Source organism: Neltuma alba, unplaced genomic scaffold, assembly GCF_004799145.2.
Source record: "Neltuma alba isolate B1F8T4 unplaced genomic scaffold, ASM479914v2 tig00007577_pilon, whole genome shotgun sequence".
NCBI classification, from domain to species: Eukaryota; Viridiplantae; Streptophyta; class Magnoliopsida; order Fabales; family Fabaceae; genus Neltuma; species Neltuma alba.
The window spans coordinates 17812-35019 of NW_021634817.1; the positions used below are offsets into that span (position 1 = coordinate 17812).

The 17208-nt window shown below is 31.8% G+C and overlaps 1 protein-coding gene across 1 annotated transcript in view; it reads right to left on the bottom strand.

Moving 5' to 3' along the window:
- Positions 1 to 5062: 5062 nt before the first annotated feature.
- The window catches only part of LOC114752833 (multiple inositol polyphosphate phosphatase 1-like), a 30328-nt gene continuing 18182 nt past the window's right edge, over positions 5063 to 17208 (bottom strand). Inside the window, exons 2-11 of the mRNA XM_028941536.1 lie at positions 10072 to 10159; positions 9600 to 9893; positions 8819 to 8977; positions 8517 to 8657; positions 8306 to 8362; positions 7988 to 8126; positions 6969 to 7073; positions 5456 to 5652; positions 5283 to 5324; positions 5063 to 5176 (exon numbers count right to left, since the gene is read on the bottom strand). Coding sequence (XP_028797369.1) covers positions 5063 to 5176; positions 5283 to 5324; positions 5456 to 5652; positions 6969 to 7073; positions 7988 to 8126; positions 8306 to 8362; positions 8517 to 8657; positions 8819 to 8977; positions 9600 to 9893; positions 10072 to 10159 — 1336 coding nt within the window. The remainder of the gene's footprint in view (positions 5177 to 5282; positions 5325 to 5455; positions 5653 to 6968; positions 7074 to 7987; positions 8127 to 8305; positions 8363 to 8516; positions 8658 to 8818; positions 8978 to 9599; positions 9894 to 10071; positions 10160 to 17208) is intronic.

Below are 17208 nucleotides of genomic sequence, written 5' to 3' on the forward strand. Positions count from 1 at the left end.
ATTGTGTTTTATTATTATTTTTAATTTAAAATTATTTTTCATATTTATATATTTCGGTTAATCGGTTAACCGAACCGAAATTTTCGGTTAATTCGGTTTCGGTTAGTTTAGTTATTCGGTTTCGGTTCGATGTTTAAAATTTACTCTATTCGGTTATTCGGTTAATTCGGTTATCACCGATAACCGAACCGAAAAATCGAATGCTCACCCCTAATTTGGCCCATGAAAGTAGTTGAAATTTTTAAGGAATTAATACCATGTTTAATCCCTAAAATTTGACTATATTTTAATTTTAGTCTCTAAGATTTAAAACTATAATAATTTTAGTTCTTAAAATTTGATCTCTTTTTTTTTTCGCCTAAATTTTGATATTAATCTGAAACTGGACTTAGCGTCACACGACCGGCGAAGTCATAGCTTATTTTGTTCTGGTTCAGCCAAGTGTGTATTTAGTTATTAATATCTCCTGTCTTTAAGGTGTTAGATGGCCCTAAAAAATACTTCAAGATGCTCGATACACCACAAAATACTTTAGGATGCTGGTTGCACCTGAAAAAATATTTTAGAATACTGGATGCATCTTAACCTATTATTTAATCACGTGTCTTAGCCCAAAATAATAATTTTGTTCGCTGATAGTTTGACGCGTTTTTATTTTTTAATTTTTGCCAATGACGTGTTTTTAATTTTTATATGGTCCAAAAGGTGATCGGTATGACTGTAGTCAACATAAGCCTTGCATATATAATATTTTTCAGATCCTTAATATAAGACATATTTAATTAATTTGATTAGATTAAAGAGGTTAGGTAAATTAGTTAATTATAAGAAACCTTAAATTTCATTAACTCTGATTTAAAATTTAATAACTTTTTAATTTTATCTCTATTTAATATACATTATATTTATGTAAATAAAATCAATACAATAATAAATAAAGAATAAAATTGTACATCCGCACAAAAAATTTCTCTTATTGCCCTATAAATAGGGCCAAAAAATATCTTCTTTTTCTGTTTTATAAATAAGATCATAGGAGTAATTGTTAGATAGGCACTTAGGCATGTTTTAATATATTTATATCTCCTGTCTTTAATGTTATATAAAAACTAGTTTGAGATTTAATTTGATTATCAATGTAATATCATAAATTAGTTATCTTCCTCTTATATATTAAACACAGGAAGTAATAGTTCTTATGACTGCGAAACATAACAAAATATGGAATAAAATACAGTTACCTCCTCTACATTTCGTTTGAATTATAAACACCTCTATTTTATTTTAAACATATCCACACCATGTGTTCATTAAAACCAAAATATATACTACCTTCAGTCCTAATTATAAGAGCCGGTTGACTAATTTAAAGAAATTAAGAAAAGAAGTAAAGTTAGTTATTTGTAATAAATAGGTATTGTCTTTCTTAAAATATCCTTACTAATCAAGTATGTTGGTTAAAACTATAATTATTAGAAGGACTATCTTGAAAAAAATTAAGTAAATATGAGAGATAAAATAGATTGGGGTCTTATATTTAGGATCAACATAAAAGTCAAATGAGATTTTATATTAAGGATCAGAGGTAGTATTATATAAACCTTTCTTTTAATTTTAAATTTCAAATTTCTTTTTTTTGATGGGTAGTTAATTGATGAATCACAACACAACGTTTTGTTTGAACTAAAATATTTCTTAATATTTTACCAAAGAATATTTCCCATTATCTAAATATTACTTAACAATTATTTAATCACGTGTCTTAGCCCAAAATATAATTTTAATACGTATTTTCAATTTTTCTTATATTATTGAAAGTTAAAATATAAATTATGTTAGATGTTAGTTTGACGCGTTTTTATTTATTTATTTTGTCCAATGACGTGTTTTTAATTTTTATATGGTCCAAAAGGCGATCGGTATGACCGTAGTCAACGCACGCCTTGCATATAAATATTGCTCATATCCTTAATATAAGATATATTTAACTAATTTGATTAAATTAAGAATGTTAAGTAAGTTAGTTAATTATAAAAAATATGACATATTTTTTCTAAAACATCATAATCATCTTTCTTAATATCCTCTCTCCCTCTTTCACATGATTGTATTTGAGAGTATTCATAAGGATAATTTTAAAAAAAATTGATAAATATGAGAAATAAGTCTTATATTTAGGACTAAAATCAACTCAATAATTAGGTCTTATATCAAGGATTGGAGAAGTATATGAGGCATTGAACTATATTTTGGTGTATATGATAATTCTAATAGTTGGATTGGTTTAAGCTCAAACTATAATATTCAATTTAACCAGATGCTATCTACATTTTGATATATTATCATGACCCTAAAATTGATTTGGATATTTATAGATTTTTTATGTTCATTTTTCTATCTCTTCAAATTATACTTGGGAGAGAGGACTTTAAAAATTAGAATTAGGATTTTTATTTGAGACTCTAAATTTAAAAAATAACAAATACAGATCCAGTTTCATATTGCAAATATGAAATCTTGGTAAAATATCTAAAATGCCCCTCGGCCAAGTGATAAGTTAGCTATGGGAAATGACAAGTTCACTTTAACCAACGACAGCTTCAGTAGACCAAATCACAACATGGCTGAGGGTATGCCAAATAACAAGTTGGTTATGAAAAATGACAAGTTTACTTTAACGAATGACAATTTTAGTAGACCAAATCACAACTTGGTTGAGAGGCATTTCAGACATTTTACCAAGATTTCATATTTGCAATATGGGACCGGGTCTTTATTTATTATTTTTCAAATTCAAGGTCACAAATTGTAATTTCACATATTAAGGGGTCCTTATTTATTATTTTTCTAATTATAAATTAGCGAAAAAATTTCCTGTCAAATGATAGATAAGATGATGAAGACTGAAGAGAGATGCTAGAAAGCGCAAAAAACAGTTTTTAACACAATGAACATGAAGAGGAGGCTTGGAGTGAGAAGTCAGGACACAAGAGTTGATAATCTAATAAAGCGGAACACATAATACTAGCAACGGTGGTGTTTCTCCAAAAGAAAAAAATTGTAATGCATTTGACTAGAATGACAAAATTTTATAATACTGGAATGCATTTGACTAGGAAAAAAAAATTGGAATTTTCGTAAATAAAATTTGTATTTTTTTTAATTTTATACACTAGTTTCTTAAGAATTGGGATAATACGTAGAACTGTTATTTAAAAAGAAAAAATTATTTTTAACCAATTTAAAAAGACATTTGTTAAGAGGTCATTTTAAAAAGAGTTTTTTATGGGCTCTGGATTCTCTTGAAACCCCCTCTCATTTTTTTTTAGAATTTCATGTCTACTGTTGAATAAAAAATGGATAATTTAGATTTAATATTTTAAATAATAGATGTCACCTTCTCTCTTGTTTATGTAATATAATAATAATAGTTTTTAAAATATTAAATCTGAACTATTTATTTTTTGATCCAACAATATAGATTCGATTTAGAGAAGAAAAAGAGAGGAGGGATTTTGACAGGACCTCCTTCCATTTTTTATGTGCTACTCCTCTAGTCCTATTTATAGGGTACTTCCAGCATGTTTTACATAGATGAAGAAAAACTCTAAATTTCATTAACTCTCATTTAAAATTTAATAACTTTCTAATTTTATTCCTATTTAATATACATTATACCTTATGTAAACAAAGTTAACATAATAATAAATAAGAGGTAAAATTTTATATCCACACAAAAAATTTCTCTCAGTACCCTATAAATAGAACCAAAAAATGCCTTTTCTCTCTATTTTATAAATAAGACCAGAGAAATAATTTTTAGATAGGCACTTAGGCATGTTTTAATATATTAAAGATGCTCTTGTTAGAAAACCCAACACTAACAAATAATATAACTAATTAAATACTTCTTGTTTCCTTGCTTCGAGACTTCTTATTTTTCACCAAAAAAAGTGTACATCAATTGTTTAGCTTTCTTCCAAAGACATATTTAGATCCCATTGCCACCTTTGATACATTATCCTGTATTATATTTAAATATGTCGTTATCAATTGTGAACTCGTGGGTGGAATAATAACTTTTTCATGGAGACTTTCTAGATTCAATACTATTTAATTAGTCATGCAGCACTAAACTACTAAAGGGAATTGCACAGTTTGAGATTTTAAGTCGAAAATGTTAATATGAAAACTTAAACACGGATCCAATACATTTTTTTTTCCATAAATCATATACTCAGTGCTTGATTAACTATAGTATTGCCAGAACTATAGTTTTACTTTAATTTATAACAAGTTACTTTTGCATAAGCTAAACGATGGTACGTATACAAAAATACTTCAGCTTGAATAATTGACCAGTGAAGAACGTTCTGGCTTCTGAGGTAGCGGGAACCAAGCGCGTTAAGAGTGAGGCTTTTGGTCGAAGAATTCATCGGTTACTTAATTTTTTAACTGTGTCTCATGTTTATTAATTTTTTTAAAGTAATCTTCATAATAATAATAATTCTAACTAATACACTTGATTAGTAAAGATATTATTGAAAAAACAACACCTACTTTTTTAATTTACTCAAATTAGTCAACTAATTCTTATGTTAATAATCAAAGATAATAACATTTAACAAAATATGGCTGAGAATTAAAAATATGCCAACACTTTTTGTTTTTTTTGCCCTAACATGCCAACACCTTGGTGTAATAAGCAAAGCAAATATCAGGAAAAATATAACTACCACAATTTTTTATCCCATATTTAGGGGGGAAAAATAGGGTTAGTAAGATATAAAATCAGTAAAAAATTTCTTATGACAAAATTTAAGCCAGATTTTTTTTGTAATAAAGTTCGTTTTTCCAATCAAACATGACAAGCGTGTTATACGGGGGAACAAATGAGTTCGATCTGACTTGTAACAAGTCGAGCTAAGTTTTATCAAAATTCAGGAAATGAAACCTAACAGAAACATTGTTCTACAATTTCATTATAGTTGCTTTCTCCCATGCTGAAAATTAGTAAAGCGGCACCAACAAGGAAGAAGGGCTAAATGTAACCCACGGTAACCTAAAGCTCATCTTTGCGGTTGTTATCGCCTTTTCCTTGGTCACCTGTGTGTTCTACCTTCTCATTACAGATTGCATCAAACGTATGCTTCTCATGAGGCCCATATACCTCTTCCTGTATAAGAGAACATAGAAATCAGAATACTGCAATAGAAGGATTCCACAACTATACAGTACAGTATGGATGATCTGAAGCATTAGATCAGGACTATTCAAACTACCTTGAATACTTCAAATGGACAGAAATCAGAATGGTCACAAGCCTGTACCAAAAACAAAAAACACAAGTGATAACAGAATTAACAAAGCCAAGTTTAAAATTATAAAGAGTCTAAACTGTAGCTACGATTCAACTGAAACTGAGCATAATGTCAGATCAATTTCAAAAGCTTACTGGCAGTGGCATGGGATGTTCATTGTGCAGAACTCGCACAAAGTAACTGCTGGTGGATTTCTCTGTCGCTGGACAACTATAGAGGATCAACATGTTGTTACTAGCAAAAGGAACTATAGCGCTCCCCCGCCATTTTCTTTTCTGGGGTAGCTTTGGAGGGAGCTGCCCAGGTTGCTCCTTTTGAATCTGATCAAATTCTGCAAACAGCCAAAGTGACACCACTACAAAAAAATTGAAGTCGCCGCTGAAAGTACAAAAGTCGCCGCCGAAAGTTTTTTGCGGCGACAAGTCGCCGCTGAAAAGTCGTTGCCGTAGCAGCCGTGGCTGAAAACTTTCAGTGGCAACTAAAAAAGTCGCCGTTAAAAGATACTTTCAGCGACGACTTTTAGAAGTTTCAGCAGCGACAAATGTCGCCGCCGAAAACACTTTCGGCGGCGACATTTGTCGCCGCTGAAAAGCCTTTCGGCGGCGACAAAAAAGTCGCCGCAGAAAACACTTTCGGCGACGACACTCTTGTCGCCGCCAAAAGGCTTTTCAGCGGTGACAAATGTCACCGCCGAAAGTGTTTTCTGCGGCGACTTTTTTGTCGCCGCTGAAAGTAATGCCTAAGAAGAATTGGCTTTACCAATGCCACGTCATCACCGCCGGTGCCACGTCATCGTCTCCGGCCGCCACGTCAGCACCGTCGACCTCCACGTCATTGCCATCGGCGGCCACGTCATCACCGCCGATCGCCACATCATCACTAGCCACCTCCACGTCATTGCCACGTCACTCCTCCTCGCCACGTCATCGTCTAAATATTTTCACCTTAAATGTGTCTTCTTCCAGGTTCGAACTCGTGACCGCCTCCCTTCGTGTCCAACCTTCTTGCCGCTGAGCCAGATTGAATTTGTTTATTAATATTGTAAAATAAAATATATATTATTATATTATACTTTCAGCGGCGACAAAAAAAAGTCGCCGCTGAAAGTCCACTTTCAGCGGCGACACTTTTGTCGCCGTTGAAAGTCTTGGTTTCAATGGCGAACTTTCAGCGGCGACTAGAAAAGTCGCCGCTGAAAGTCCACTTTCGGCGGGGACACTTTTGTCGCCGCTGAAAGTCTTGGTTTCAGCGGCGACTTTTTTTGTCGCCGCCGAAAGTCGTCGCCTAAAGTCTATTTTTTTGTAGTGCACGGACTATAAGCACACTGCAAGTAGCAATTCCAAAATACTACCTCCAATCTTTAATATATAGTTGGATTTAGTTTTAAATATAAGACCTTAGTCCACTTTATCATCCATATTTATCTTTTTTCACCAAAATAATTTAACTTATAAACCAATATATAACCCATTGTTACATAGGGTTATTCTACAGAGATTGAGTCATATTTCTTTTAGTTAACTGATTTATTTCATTTCTTTAATATGTCTAAATTAATTAAATAGCTCTTATATTAAAGACTAGAGGGAGTAATATGATCCATGGTTTAGTTTTCAGTAATTCATGCTATCACTTTAAAAGCCTCACCAGATCCTTCATGAAAAAGACCGAGCAAGCATGAGAAAGGAAGTAGAGTTTCAGCATGGGCAAACCTAAGTCTTGCCTTTTCATAGCTTCCGGGCGTTCGTTTTTCTAACCAAAAAAAAAAAAAAAAACCAGCAAAATGAAAATATGCCAAAAGAAAATTTCATGCAGACATCATTCAAAAGGCAAAACAAGTATATATGCCACATGACCATTTGTAAGACCACACGTAAATACTATTATATGTTTGATACAGTAGAACAACATGACAGTTGGAGCTTATAAAACTATTATAAGACCTTTACTTGACAACTTTAAGTCACTTTGTTGGAACCCAATTGCAAGGTATAGGGTTTTGAGTCCCACACTAAACACACAAATTCTTAGCTTTGAACCTTCTAAACTCATGGACTAGCTTTTGGGGTCATGGTTCTCCAAAACGTTTGGCTCATCCGATGGGGGAACATTAGATATTACTCCCTCCATTCTTTATTATAAGAGACAAATAACTGAATTACGTTAATTAAAAAAAAAGTTAAAATTAGTTAAGAACAATCAATGTATAAAAAGTATAATTTTTTTTTTCAAAAATACCCTCATTAATAAGGAGAGAGAGCATGAGAGAGTACAATTAAATTATTAAAAGAAAGAGAAGTATGAGGGAGAGAGAATGTGAGTTGAAGACAATAAATATGGGTAAAATAGGAAATCAACACAAAAAAATAGAGACAACTTTTAAGTGTCTCTTATATATAGAAACATACCATAAGTATCAAATATCTCTTATAATAAGGAACGGAGGGAGTATTAAACTATTTATAATCTTTACTTAATTGTTCAAGTTTCAAGACAGTGAATTTGTCTGTGACAAAATTCAAGGCGAATACAACGGAGTACGTATTTTCGAAAACAAAAGATTTTTTTGCTAGAGAGGCAACGTTTACTACAGTCATATAGGAGCCAACTTATAAATAAGCGAGGTTGACAAAAATTATTTGTGTGTGTAGATATATATAAGCTACCTTCTTTAGCTTGAATAGCTTGCTCCATGGACTCAACAACATCTTCCAGTAAAGGCACTGCCATTATATAGTTTAGTGGATCTCTACAACCCTTCAATTCATAGAGCTCCAGGTCATCCGTCCACTCTAACAAAGTAAGCTAAAAGCACACGAGCAAAACCAACATTTCAATGAGCATTCAATAGTTAGGGATAGATACCAAGTCAAACTTGGCCTTGTAAAATCAGGTCCAAGTTAACTCAATTTCAGAAATCTTTTGTGCCAGAAGACATTTAATACAGAGAATAAGTCTTCACTGTAAGGTCTCCTACTATATACCTCAGAAGAGTTGAAAAGTTCACATGCTCCATTTGTTTTATCCAACAAGGATGCTTCCTGCCAAGATCAACCACCAATTGGGCAATTGTAAAGAAAAAAGCAACCCCCATTGCATCGGTAAAAAAATCTTAGTTGTGGACTCCCAAAACCAGAAGCAATTGTTTGACGTTTAAACAAAAAGGGGCAAGGCACAAAGATAAGCAGTGATCACCTGTTTACACAGAAACCAAAGAGAAGATATATCCTCCCTTGTAAAGTTCAGCCCATAGCGGCCAACCAATGCAGAAGTAATCTCATCAAAGATAGGGTCCTTGCGTTTATCAACAAGAGGCTTCTTCCTTTCCGTGGAATTCTTCATTGATAAAGAAAGAGTTCATGAGCAGCGTGACAGACAGAGTCTGGACAGATATATGGCATTATAAAGCATAACAAACAAACGTACATGGGAGATTAGATAAACAAAATAGTGCAATTCAGTAAAGTACCATCTAAAATCCATAGGCCACGAAATACCTTATAGTTACTACATATATCAAAGAATCTCAGAAGTATGTCGCTGGCATTACTTGCACTTGTAACAGCAAAAGCTCGGTGCTTCCCTGGTCCAAGGCTTCCATTACCACTGAAAAGCCCCATTCCAAATGCGTCAGCACTAGCTGATGTTCGACGAATCTGTTTGACAGAGAAGATAGTTGCACAAGTTTTCTAAGGTCAGAATTTCTGTACAAGCATAGAAAAGTGCTTTCTTAATTCACAGCCTATGAAGCCCATCCGCTTCATAAAAGGAGCCGCTCGTGTTTGACACAGGCCAAAAGGCCTTTTTACTAATATACTACAAACAGTAAAAGAAATTACCGAGATGCAACAAATATCTACCAAAATACTACCCCAGAAATCATTCAGTTTGTGAATGAGTTGAGATTTAGAAGTGAGCGATTTCTGGTGACGTATTTTAGTAGACACTTCCCACTATGTAGCATTCCGGTAATTTCTTTTACTGTCTTATTGGTGGAAAAGCCCCTGCCAAACACTTGTACGACAAGACATGACACTTCACATTACATATGAACACTTAAAATTCCTAGTTGACAACATAAGTGGCAGTTGCAGTGGATTTGACCATCAAACCACAGCATTTACCCATCAACTCAAAATAACCACTCATTTCTTTCTTGAAATAAACTGATATTGACTAGACACAAATTTCCAACTGAATTAACCAAACAGAGAGAAAAAATTGGGAAAAACAAGTCAAATCAATCTAGACAGAAAAGAAAGTTAAGGATAAACTAACCTTAGTCGCATTTATAGGATATATGTCTGGATGGTACTCCTCATCAAATAAATTTGGAAATTTTTGCCTAGTCCTCATTCCCAGATCACGTAATTCCTCCTCTCCTATGCTCATTAATTTACCATCATTGCTCCCTTCTTTCCAAGGAGATTTCCATCCAAGCAACCATGAAGGAATTCTATCCAACGTTAAATTTTGTTTTTCTGCATCGCTTCTCAGTGATTTCAGACTATCTTCCAAACGAGCTAATTCCTTTGTCCTTTTCTTTGTAGGAGATCGAGTTCCATGTCTTGCCTGAGAATATGAAGCAGCATTAGCATCCATAATTCGTGATTAAATTGTCACAGATGGATCATTTTGAAAGGCAAGAAAATTCGTCATACAGCAGACTATTTGTCTAAGTTTTCCTTCTATATCTATGGCGCCATGATTTTTAACAGTGGAAAGCTGAATAATTGTTAGCGAAAGTTACCACAAGATTTAAGTGGATTGGAACACATCCTTCAGGAATATCAGAAGGAACAAAGGAATTGTCAGCAATGTCTTTCACAACTCCATATCTGCAGTGAGAATCAAAGAACAATCAAACAATCGGTCACAAATGAAAACTTCAATGCTTAAGCTTCAAGAAATTTTGAAAACTAACTGTTTCTGTAGAATGAATTAGTATGCAGAGAAACTTTCAAATCTGTTTCAGCATATGAGAACATATGAGATGGAAATGCAGAAAGCACCTGGTCACAGTAGAGAGATGTTGGCGAACATCGAAATCTCCTTGTGCAGTGGAGTAGAAGCCTAATGTGGACAACAAAAGTATGCCCAGAAAAAGCAGAGCGTGCTTCATTATTGCTGGAGCTTAACTATGCAATCGAATAACCAGACTGAAGTTCTGAATTACCACATCCGACAGTAACGCTCTCTTGAGAATTATGAACTCAAGAAGAACAATGGAGGCTGTGGGTCCAACAACTCACACGTGTTAATCTTTTATTGTATTCATAGAAAAAGTATATAATTATGTCCTTTACACACCTGTGCCTTTACACTGTTGGCCTTTTGAAAATTTAACCATTTTGGTTTTTATAAGTTGGATAAAGCTGTAACTTCAGTCCTTAAGCTTTGCAATTGTTATCGTCTTGGCTTTGTTGAAATTTAATAACTAAACTTTAATTTATTACACTACCGAGTTTTAACGGTTAAAACTTAAATCCCTAGCCTTCATGAAATATATAATTTTATTGTCTACCATATAGAGACCAATATTTGAAATGATTAAATTATAAAGATTGAGTTGCATTCAGTTGAAGTTTAAATTCCTATTCATAATCGGCTCCAAATTACAGGGATTGAGCTAAAAAATATTCAAACAATAAGACTAATTTTTTCTATTTTTTTTTTAATTCTGTGCGCATAGATTGATTTGTTCAATTTTGCATGATTATGACATTCACTTTGTGACCCTATAAATGGAATGTTATGAGTTTGATCTCATTTGTAACCTTAAGTAATATATAACTTCTAATTTTTTTTGTTAAAAAAAACTTCATATGATTATATTCATAATTACTTCTTTGGAAAAAAATGTCCCACCAATAATTTTACAATCCAGTAGCATCAAAGTTTTGTTAATACATGCATGGTCAATGACACGACATCACAGTCAAACAACGAATGCCTTATTAAAAAGGGGAAAAACAATAGGCTTTAGATACTAAAACCCGCGTTCTCACAAAAGTTCTCATGTGACATTGATTAATATTACACCAGTAAACGCCACATGCGCGAATTTGGCCTATGAATGTATTTGAAATTTTTTCAAGGAATCAATACCATGTTTAATCCCTAAAATTTGACTATATTTTAGTTTTAGTCTCTAAAATTTAAAACTATAATAATTTTAGTTCTTCAAATTTGATCTCTTTTTTGTTTGCCTAAATTTTGATATTAGTCTCAAACTGGACTTAGCTTCACACAACCTGCGAAGTCATAGTTATTAGTATCTCCTGTCTTTAATGTTATATAAAAACTAGTTTGAGATTTAATTTAATTATAAATATAAGATCATAAATTAGTTTTCTTCCTCTTATATATCAAACACAGGAAGTAATAGTTTTTATGACTGCGAAACATAACAAAATACAGAACAAAATACACTTACTTTCTCTACATTTGGTTTGAATTATAAACACCTCTATTTTATTCTAAAAATATACACGCCGTGTCTTCATTAAAACCAAAATATACATTATATAAACCTTTCTTTTAATTTTAAAATTCAAATTTCATTTTTTGGACGGTTAGTTAATTGCTGAATCACAACATTGATTGACGCTTTGTTTGAACTAAAATATTTCTTAATATTTTACCAAAAAAAATTTCCCATTAACTAAATATTACTTAACAATTATTTCATCACGTGTCGTAGCCCAAAATAATAATTTTGTTCCCTGTTAGTTTGACGCGTTTTTATTTTTTAATTTTTGCCAATGACGTGTTTTTAATTTTTATATGGTCCAAAAGGTGATCGGTATGAACGTAGTCAACGTATGCCTTGCATATATAATACTTCTCAGTCCTTAATATAAGACATATTTAACTAATTGATTAGATTAAAGAGATAAGATAAGTTAGTTAATTATAAGAAATATAACACATTTTTCTTAAAACACTATAATCATCTTCCTTAATATCCTCTTTCCCTCTTCCACTTGATTGTGGTTGATAAAGTAATCATAGAGGTAATTTAGAAAAAATTAATAAATATAAGAAATAGACCTTATATTTAAGACCAAAATCAACTTAACAATTATGTCATATATTAAACAGTATATGGGGCATTGAACTATAGTTTGGTGCATATGATAATTCTAATAGTTGGATTGGTTTGAGCTCAAACAATAATATTCAATTTAACCAGATGCGCAATTACTTTAATGATCATCTAGATTTTGATATATTATCACGACCCTAAAATTGATTTGGATATTTATAGATTTTTTATATTCATTTTTCTATCTCTTCAAATTTATCTTTGTACCTGGGAGAGAGGACTTTAAAAATTAGAATTAGAATTTTTTTTTTGAACTAAGACCAAATGATATATTAAAATGAACAGTTCAAATATTACAGACGGTCAGATCACCCATGTTAGCTACTTTAAATGAAATAAATTAAAACTATTTTTAAGAATGATGTCAATAAAATAAGGAGAGAAATTATAAATTAGCGAAAAAAATTTCTGTCAAATGATAGATAAGATGATGAAGAGAGATGTTAGAAAGCGCAAAAGACAGTTTTTAACACAATGCACATGAAGAGGAGGCTTGGAGTGAGACACTATAAGAAATTAGCAAGTTAGTAGCTGAACATTTCTAGCGGTTCAAACAAACCGCTACAAATTAATATATTTCTAGCGGTTTTACGACAAACCGCTAGAAATTAGCATCACTTTGACCATAAAGACTGTGGAGCCCGTAATTTTCTAGCGGTTCTATGCCAGCCACTAGAAAATCACGGCTAGAACTCTTCCCCGGTTTTGGCGCGAACTTGGCGCCAAAATTCTAGCATTTATTTTCTAGCGGTTTGGGTACCGCAAGAGAATGCAAAGAGTCGTCCAATTTATTAGCGGTTTGGTGAACCGCTAGTAAATCATGCACTTTTCTAGTGGTTTTGTCGAAAATCGCTAGAAAATATTTAATTTTCCCAAGATGGTTTTAATTAATAACCGTTATTAGTTTCTAGTGATTGTCGCCAAAACCGCTAGAAATTTCTAGCGGTTAACTTAGAAACCGCTAGAAAATTTGTATATTTCCTGAGATGCCTTAAATGCGGCAGCCAACCGTTAGACATTTCTAGCGGTTTTAATGACAACCGCTAGAAATTTCTAGTGGTTTGGGTAAAACCGCTAGAAATTCACTGTCTATATATACCCCCCACAGTCATTTTTACTATTTCATTCGTTCGTGAAGCAAAGCCCTGCTGAATTCTCTCCACAAAATATATCTGAGTTCGGATTCAGTTGCATATCCCTATTTTCAGGTAGAAATAGTAATTTATTTATAAATAATTTTTATTCTTATTTTTTATTTAATTTATTATATTTTTTGTTTATAAATAATTTCTCTTTTTGTTTTATTTATAAATAATTACTATTTGTTGTTATTAGGATGAGTCGTCGGCCAGGGAAGGCGCCAGTTGATCCTGAGAGGGCAGGACCTAGTGAGGATCGTCGTGATGGCGGTCATGATACTGGTGAGCCATTCCCCAGCATTCATGACTATGATCTCAACGAGGAGGATCTCCTCAGCTTTATGAAGCAGGACGATATTGAGCGGACTGAGGAGGCTCATTTTATTGGAGATGAACAATCCTATGCTGATGCTGCTGAGGAGGAGGAGCAGGAGGAGCAGGTTCAGGGGAATGAGAATCCCCATGCTGAGCAGCGTCCTGCTCCCAGACATCAGGCCGGTTTTGAGGTGGAATTTGAGGGTAAATATTTATTTAACTTTTTTAAATTTGACAACTATTTAATTTATATAGAAATTGTTTTAATTCATTGATATATAATTTATTTCTTAATTAAATTTTACAGACTCTGAGAGGGAATAGGTCCTATAGGAGGCTGACAGCCAGAGAGCTGTCTATGATGACAAGCGGACGGGTGGTTGTACCACTCAATGAGTTGGGCCAACCAACGAAGAAAGGTGGCCAATTGTACAACAAGTACGTGCACCTCCTTGGTCAGTAGTGGACGCTGTTTCCCATCTACGTGCAGGACTAGAAGCAGATCACCTCAGAGAAAAAGCAGCAAGGTTGGGAAATGATAAAGGTAATATAAAATTATTATTTATAATTTTTTTAATTTAAATAAATGATTATATATTTTGTTTTCAAATTATTTAATTTTTTTATTGTAATTGTTTATTTATTTAACTTATTTGTTATTTATAATATTTTTAAAGTAGTTAAATGAATATATATATTTTTTATTTAAATTACTTTATTTTTTGAAAATAATTTGTTATTGATTTCATTAATTTATTACTTATAATAATTTTAAATTAGTTGAGTAAAAATATATTTTCATTTAAATTATTTAATTGTTTAATTATGATTTGTTATTGATATAATTTATATTTTATTTATAATATTTTTAAATTAGTTAAATAAATATATATTTTTATTGAAATTGCTTAATTGTTTGTTTATAATTTGTTATTTACTTAATTTATTGTTTTAATCACATAATAAATTTATACTGGGGGAGGAGTTGAGAGCCGACACGATCAAGAGGCTTGGGGTGGCATGGAAGAACAGGAGAGTCGACCTGTGGAGGGAGAAGAAAGGTGACGGGACAAGGCCCCTGCAGGAGATACTGGCAGATGTACCTGGTGGAGTCCCAAAGCAAGACTAGTCCAGTTACATCTATTTTAGGATGTCGGCTAATCAGATGGTATGATAATATTATATTAATTATAATTTCTTTATTTTTTGTCCAATTTGACTAATTTAATTTAATTTTTTTACATTTTGCTTCAGGCTCTTTCCGCGAAAAATGTTGGGAGCATCAGGCATCAAACGATACGTCATAGGACTGGATCTAGGAGCTTTGCGATCACCTATAATGAGATTGTGAGTACTTGAAATAAATTTGTTAAATATGTATATGTATTTAATTTGTAACTAATTATTTCTTTCGTTTCATTTACAGAGGGAAAAGACGCAGCAAGAGCAGGGATACACGCCCACTTATGGTGAGATGTGGCTAATTTTGTATAGACCCCGAGACGGGCGTGCGTCGGATGAAGTTGAGGAGATAGCGGTAAGTAATGAATTAAATATTAATATAATATCACAATATATTTTTTTTAAAATTTGTAAATAAAATTTGTATTTTTTTAATTTAATACACTAGTTTTTTTAAGAGATTGGTGCAATAGGCAAACCGTTATTGAAAAAAAGTCATTTTTAACCAATTTAAAAAGACAATTTGTTTAAATGTCATTTTAAAAAGAGTTTTTATGGGCTCTGGATTCTCTTGAAACCCATCTCATTTTTTCCTTAGAATTTCATCTCCGCCATTGAATTAAAAAATGGATAATTTAGATTTAATATTTTAAATAATAGATGTCACCTTCTCTCTTATTTATGGAATATAATAATAATAGTTTTTAAAATATTAAATCCGAACTATTTATTCTTTGATTCGGCAGTATAGATCAGATCTGGAGAAGAAAAAGAGAGGAGAAACTTTGATAGGATCTCCTTCCATTTTTTTATGTGCTATTCCTCTGATCTTATTTATAAGAATTTTTTCAACATGTTCACACAGATCTAGAAAAACCTTAAATTTCATTGACTTTTATTTAAAATTTAATAACTTTCCAATTTTATCCATATTTAATATACATTATATCTCATGTAAATAAAGTCAATAAAATAATAAATAAGGGGTAGAATTATACATCCACACAAAAAATTTCTCTCAATGTCCTATAAATAGGACAAAAAAATATCATCTCTTTCTGTCTTATAAATAAGATCAGAGGAGTAATTCTTAGATAAGCACTTAGGCATCTTTTAATACATTAAAGATGGTCTTGTTGGAAAACCCAACACTAATAAATAATATAATTAATTAAATACCTCCTGTTTCCTTGCTTCGGAGACTTCTTATTTTTCACCAAAAAAAAAATTGTACATCAATTGTTTATCTTTCTTCCAAAGATATATTTAGATGCCATTGCCACCTTCGATATACTACCCCGTTTATATAGAACCTTATTTAACTTTTATTTTGATCTTAAATATAAGATCTAAATTTATTTTGTCTCTCATATTTATGTATTTTTTTAAGGTAATCTTTCTAATAATGGTAGTTCTAGCCAATACACTTTATTAATAAAGATATTTTAAGAAAAACAATATTTATTTATTACAAATAACTAACTTGATTTATTTTTTTAATCTCTTCAAATTAGTCAACTAGCTCTTATAATTAGAACTAAAGCTAGTATTATCCTATATTATATTTAAATATATCGTTATCACTTGTAAACTCATGGGTGGAATAATAACTTTTTTAGGGAGACTTTCTAGATTCAATACTATCTCCGGTCCTAATTATAAAAACCAGTTGACTAATTTGAGGGGATTAAGGAAGAAAGTTAAGTTAGTTATTTGTCATAAATAGGTGTTGTATTTTCTAAAATATTTTTGCTAATCAAGTGTATTAGCTAGAACTACCATTGTTAGAAGAATTATTTTAGAAAAAAAATACATAAATATTAGAAACAAAATGGATTGGGATCTTATATTTAGGATCAAAATAAAAGTAAAACGAAGTCCTATATTAAGGACCAGAGGTAATACTATTTAATTAGTCATATAGCACTAAATTACAAAAGGAATTGCGCAGTTTGAGATTTTAAGTCGAAAATGTTAATATGAAAACTTAATAACGGATCCAATACATTTGTTTTTTTCATAAATCATATAGGGGGTGTTTGAGTAAGATTAAAACTATGGTTTCAGAAGTGCTTTTACAGTATACGAAGTAAATATGTGGAGGAATTTGTCTCGATTTACGGAAAAGTGCTTCTGAAAAGTG